The sequence below is a fragment of the Trichechus manatus genome, unplaced genomic scaffold, assembly GCF_000243295.1.
Source record: "Trichechus manatus latirostris isolate Lorelei unplaced genomic scaffold, TriManLat1.0 scaffold00021, whole genome shotgun sequence".
Classification (NCBI taxonomy): Eukaryota; Metazoa; Chordata; class Mammalia; order Sirenia; family Trichechidae; genus Trichechus; species Trichechus manatus.
The window spans coordinates 23935844-23941843 of NW_004443957.1; the positions used below are offsets into that span (position 1 = coordinate 23935844).

Below are 6000 nucleotides of genomic sequence, written 5' to 3' on the forward strand. Positions count from 1 at the left end.
TGCTTATTTTTTCCTCTTTAATACTGCCTTATATTATTTGTATGAGACTCTTTTTTTTTTTAAGATAGTGGATATTATTGAATGTTACTTGACTATATTTATGTAGTATTAGTTAAGTCTGTGATATAAATGTTAGTTTGGGATAAAGGCCAAGGGAAAAAAACTGAAAAATTATTATTAAATATATGAGTAAGGTGCTAAAAATTGGAGATATACTCTCTTTATTCAAGAGACTGAATTTAAATACAGCATTACTGGTACTTTAGGATTTTTAATATTTCTGTGTGTTCGGTGGAATAAAACAGAGTCTAGGGAATTTAATTTAGATGGCATTATAACTGAAGGATATCCATACTTTTTTTCTTTCAAGAATGGACTTACACGCTGGGCCAAGCAAATAGAAAATGGTGTATTTTTGATTAATGGACAAGTTAAAGATGAAGATTGTGACCTATTACAAGGACAGGTAAGTTAAGAGAAGATTATCTTGCTTATGAAATTATTTGTACTTAAGGAAAATAAAAGATAACTTATCTTTAGTTCTTTAGTCCTTGCCTTCAGGAAAACAAGTTTTCATTTACAGGTAGTCCCAGATTTACGCCATACTCGAGTTACGATGAACCGCACTTAAATAACCTTCTGTTTTTTTGTTTGCACATCTTAGTGTTAGTATGTGTACTACGTACAATGTTGCGGTGCATAATTTGTTGATGTCATCATATTTGTAAGTTTATATGTAAGGTTTCCAACCCTGAAAGACAAAGATTAGATTTATAAAGATATTTATAACAAAAGCCAATAATAATGGAAACTAAAAAATAAAAAGAGGTATTTGGCATACATCAGAATTGATTTACAGCAGAGTCATCAGAACGTAACCTTGTTGTAAGTCAGGGACTGCCTGTACTTCTTATTTCTAAGGTCTTTTAAGGTAAAAGACGAATAGTTTTTTCCAAAAATGATGGAAGGGGATTATTTCTGATCTAATTGGAATCCTAAAACCTAAAGAAGGGAATGTCATATAATCTGAAAGTCCTCTGAATTGTAACCTGTTCATTTAAAACTAAAGGCCCCATATTGTTCTGCCATGATAGCAGTTTCAAGGCTAAGTAGTGCCATCTTAAAGGAATGGTCTATGAGGCCTTCTAAAATAGCTGTAACCTTAAGGAAGGGGAACTTTGGTCATTTCTCCCCTTAGAGCAGGGGTCGGTAAACATGTACAGAACCAGATAGTAAATACGTAGACTTTACAGACCAGATGGTCTCTTGTAACTATTCAGCTCTGCTGTTGTAGCATGAAGGCAACCACTGATAATATGTAAATGAATGTTTCTGGCTGTATTCCAGTAAAACCTTATTTACAAAAACAGGTGGCAGTCTGGATTTGCCCACAGGCTATAGATTTGCCAGTCCTTGATTAGAGAAATAAAAGTAGAGAATTTTTGTGATATTAATGGTTTTCAGGAGTACACATTGATATAGAATACACAAAGTTACATACCTATTGTCATGGGTTGAATTGGGTCCCCCAAAATATGTGTTGGATTCCTAACCCCTATACCTTTGGATGTAATCCTATTTGGGAATAAGGTTTTCTTTGTTATGTTAATGAGGTCATATCAGGGTAAAGTATGTCCTAAACCTAATTGCTTCTGAGTTATAAGAAGAGCAGATTAGACACAAAAGCAAGCACAAACATGGAGGCAGATAGATGCCACATGAAAGTTGCCAAGGAACCTAAGAATGCCAGAAGCTGAAAGAGACAAAGATCTCCCCCCAGAGCTGACAGAGAGAGAGCCTTCTCCTAGGGCTGGTGCCTTGAATTCTGACTTCCTAAACTATGAGAAAATAAATTTCTGTTCTTTAAAGCCACCGGCTTGTGGTATTTCTGTTTCGGTAGCCCTAGGAAATGAAGATACCTATAGGAAAAAGCTGCATTAAAAAATACTAAGTTACTTGGTATCTAGAATAGACCCTAAATTATCTTTTATGTTCCAATTGCATTCTCTACAGTCTGGCTTGTTAACTTTTGTGTTTTTTCAGAAAAAATCTTCTAGAGGAAATCCTCAAGTGACTTATCAGTCTTTTGATGTCCGAGTTCTAACACAGTTGGTAAATATTTAAATACCACTTACAAAAATACATTATTTCTTAGAATAACCATAATGAAAGTTTTCTGTTTGTATGTTTATAGAGAATCAAAGAATTTGAGATGAAAGAGAGTATATAAAATACCTAGTTCTACAAGTTACTCCCAGGAAACATTTTAATGTAATCTACTTGTGTCTTTTGCCTCAAGGCCATTAAGATTTTAACAGCAAGTTGATAACAATTGAAAAAAACATAATACATGTACATTTGAATGTGTTTATGTATGTGTATACACATAAATATGAACATTTTGAGTTGCAGGTTTTATAAGCAAAGTTGCAATTCTTAACTTAAAACAAGTGTACACAGATGTGCCAAGAGTTGTCAGATACTTAATTTGTAGTAGGTTTATACCTCCTCTGATTTTATAAAAATCAAAGTATTAGCAAGTTCTATATTTTTATATCGTTATTTTAATTACACATCTCTTCAGTAATTTAAAGTTTGATATCTTGAAGAATAAAAAGTTAAACCCACTAATTATTCCTAAAATTATACATGTTTTTGATTTTAATCCTGTTTAAGATTATCCTAGAAAACAGACCCATGTTTTTAGGAAACTTTTTATTTCAATATTATACTGGAAACATTGAAATTGGAAATAGTAAGAAGAGTAGCATTTTTTTTTAACTGAATAAAATAGAATTAAAAGCAGTTTCACATGATGATGTGTTAATGTCTTTTCTTCATTTTCTGTGATTAGCAATAGAGCATTACTAAATTGTCAGTGGACATATGCCACTCAACATAAAGTCTCAATTTCCCATCTCAATACCTTAAAGTATTTTTCATTTTTTATTTTCTTCCTTCATTTTGGTTTCAGAAGAAGTGTCGTTTGTTTTAAGACTTTCTTCCACTTATATGCTCTTTACTAGTTATGCTTGTGTGACCTCTTGGTTTATTAAACAATATGGTTAAAATTATTTTAGTGATAAAATTGCACTTGAGGGATTTATAGAGTATAGGGTTCTAAAGAGAAGAGTAGAAGATACTATCTTAAAAGATAATTTCTTGTAATAATATTTGATAGTGTTTGTATAGTTGTGTGCCATCTAGTCAATTCTGACTCATAGGGACCATATAGGACAGAGTGGAGCTGCCCCAGGGTTTCCAAGGCTGTAAATCCTTAGAGAAGCAGACTGCCACATCTTTCTCCTGTGGAGTGGCTGGTGATTTTGAACTGCTGACCTTTCGGTTACCAGCTGGTATTTAACCACTGTGCCACCAGAGCTCTTTGTTTAATAGTATATAGAGTAATATATTTTTCTCAACCATTCCACTGGTCACCTAGGCTGGAAACTTTTGAGTGACTGGTGTATATGTTAGGAAGCCCTAGTGACACAGTGGTTAAGTGAATGATCAGCTGCTAACCAAAAGGTCAGCGGTTTGAACCTACCAGCCGTTCCGCAGGAGAAAGATGTGGCAGTCTGCTTCTGCAGAGATTATAGCCTTGGACACCCTATGGGGCAGTATTACTCTGTCTTAAAAGGTCGCTATGAGTTGGAATTGATGACAATGGGCTTGGTTTTTTTGTTTGTTTGTTTGGGTTTGGGTATGTATTAAGTAGTCAATAAGTACTTGATGCCACTTTCCTTCCCCACAACCCCTCAAGTTTTGTTGATTCTTTCTTTGCAGTGGTAAGCTCATCTTTTATATCCCTTACAGCCCCATTGCCATTAGCCTTACAACAATTATTATTTTACTTAGATTATTGCAGGTTACTTCTAACTGGTTTATCTCCATCTATTCACCCTTGCCCTAAGTGGTATTGTTACTCTGAAAATGCTTAGACCTTTTTTTTTTTGTATATCTGTTTTATGATCATATGATATTAGGTATGATTATAGGTTCTTTGCATGGCAGGACTCAATATAAAGGCACTCAGATGGTGAAAGACAGACTCATTGTTATTTATAGCTCCAAACAGGAGAAGGCTACCAAGCGGAGCTACACAGGGAGTGTACCTGGGGACAGGGTAACAGCAAGTTGAGTTATAGTAACTGGCTTATATATGGCAAGTGGGGTGGGGTTAAGGAGGTTATACAGACTTCCTGGTGACTGGGTATTTTGATAAATCCCACGGGCCCAGAGAAGAAGGAGTACTTCCTGGGTGTTAGGCATCTGGGGCCCTCTATGTGTTGTAGCCCAGGAGTGTCAGAACTCGGTAAGAAGTAATTGGGATGTGGGCTGCAAAGGAGAACTGAAAATTTTTTAGACACGGTCTCAACTATTTGGTCTGTGACAATTTTTTCTTTGTTTTTTTTACCAGCAAGACCTTGATCTGTTTTAAGTTCTTTAAAAAACTAGCCTTTGCATGAATTACTATTAGGCATTGCCTATGGAGCCCTTGTAGTGCAGTGGTTAAGAGGTTGGCTGCTACCAAAAAGTCGGCAGTGTGAATCCACCAGCCGCTCCTTGGAAACCCTGTGGGGCAGTTCTGCTCTGTCCTATAGGTCACTGTGAGTCGGAACTCAATGGCGCATAACAACGACTGCATTGATGCTGTTTCAGTAGCTGCAAATTTCAAGTCTGCTATTTGTTTAACGTGTTTCCTCCTCTCTTCGTGGTGATTTGCATTGTGTTCTTCAGAACTGACCCTACTGGTTTCTTTTAAAAATATATTTTATTATGTTTTTAGTGAAAGTTTACACAATTAGGTTCCCATTTGACAATTTCTACACAAACTGTTCAGTGACATTAGTTACATTTTACACAATGTGTCAGCATTCTCTTTAATTGCATTCTGGTTGTTCCCTTTGACTCTTATTTTTGAATAATTTATTCCAGATGTACTTACAACATGTATTACTTTCTTACCACTTCCAGTTTTGTTCTGTTTTTTTAATCATGATTTTTGTTTCCATTGTAATTACAAGCATCTATAGTACTTGCACTGTTTCATTGCTCTCCTTGTTTTCATGCTTATTAAAATTATGAGATTAAAAATATTTGTAAAACGCCTCAAAGGCAAACAGTAACTAACACTCCTTAGACTAAAAAAGAATAGAACAGTGACATAGAAATGACTGATTATAACCACTAATACCATTGTCTGGTGATAGGCATAGTTGACTCACTTTGTTTTTTACTCTAGAGCATAGCATTATGTCTAATCTCTGAAAGGTGTGAGTTGAATGTGTATAAATGAATGAAAATCTATACACTGTTTGTACTTTTACTGTATTCATCACATCCTACTTTGTATCAGTTATTTTTTGCATATCTTTAGTTGCATATTTTATATCTTATATTGTGTCTTTATATATCTTTTCATCTTTACAGTGCTTATCTGAGTAATCTGCAAATAATAGGTGTTTAGTAAATAAGTTGAGTGAATGTTGGTTTCTTAGGTGGTTATATTAGTAAGAAAAAAACTTAGATGGAGTTATTTTAATTTCCGGCTACATTCAAAACGCTCAGTAAATAGTATATAACTTATAAACAGAAAAGTGACAGCCTTTTAATAATTTATAGAGATATTTTCAAATACTTGGCTCAGTCGAAAATCTCTTCTCTCTCCTTAAAACAACTTAGATAGTATTTAAATGTTTTCATATAGCTAATAATTATTGACCATTAGAAATAAAACAGATTTTGTCTTTCAGCTCCTGAGTTCAGACCACAGATCTACAGCCACAGTCCAGATCTGCAGTGGTTCTGTAAACCTTAAGGGTGCTGTGAAATGCAGAGCTTATATTCACAACAGTAAACCCAAGGTTAAAGATGCTGTGCAGGTACAAAAAAGGAATAACTGGTATCATGGTTTGAATTATGTCCCCCCAAAAATGTATGTATCAGTATGACTAGGCCATGATTCCTGGTACTGTGTGATTTTCCTGCATGTTGTAA

At 34.6% G+C, this 6000-nt stretch overlaps 1 protein-coding gene across 5 annotated transcripts in view; it reads left to right on the forward strand.

Moving 5' to 3' along the window:
- Positions 1 to 6000, forward strand: part of ODR4 (odr-4 GPCR localization factor homolog) — a 51335-nt gene that overhangs the window by 20938 nt on the left and 24397 nt on the right. For all 5 annotated transcript variants that reach the window (XR_002823493.1, XM_023728146.1, XM_023728143.1 and 2 more), the window contains 3 exons: positions 371 to 466; positions 2044 to 2112; positions 5757 to 5885. Coding sequence is in view for 4 of the 5 variants with exons in the window: in XM_023728146.1 (XP_023583914.1) it covers positions 371 to 466; positions 2044 to 2112; positions 5757 to 5885 (294 nt within the window). In the remaining variant the exon portion in view is untranslated. The remainder of the gene's footprint in view (positions 1 to 370; positions 467 to 2043; positions 2113 to 5756; positions 5886 to 6000) is intronic.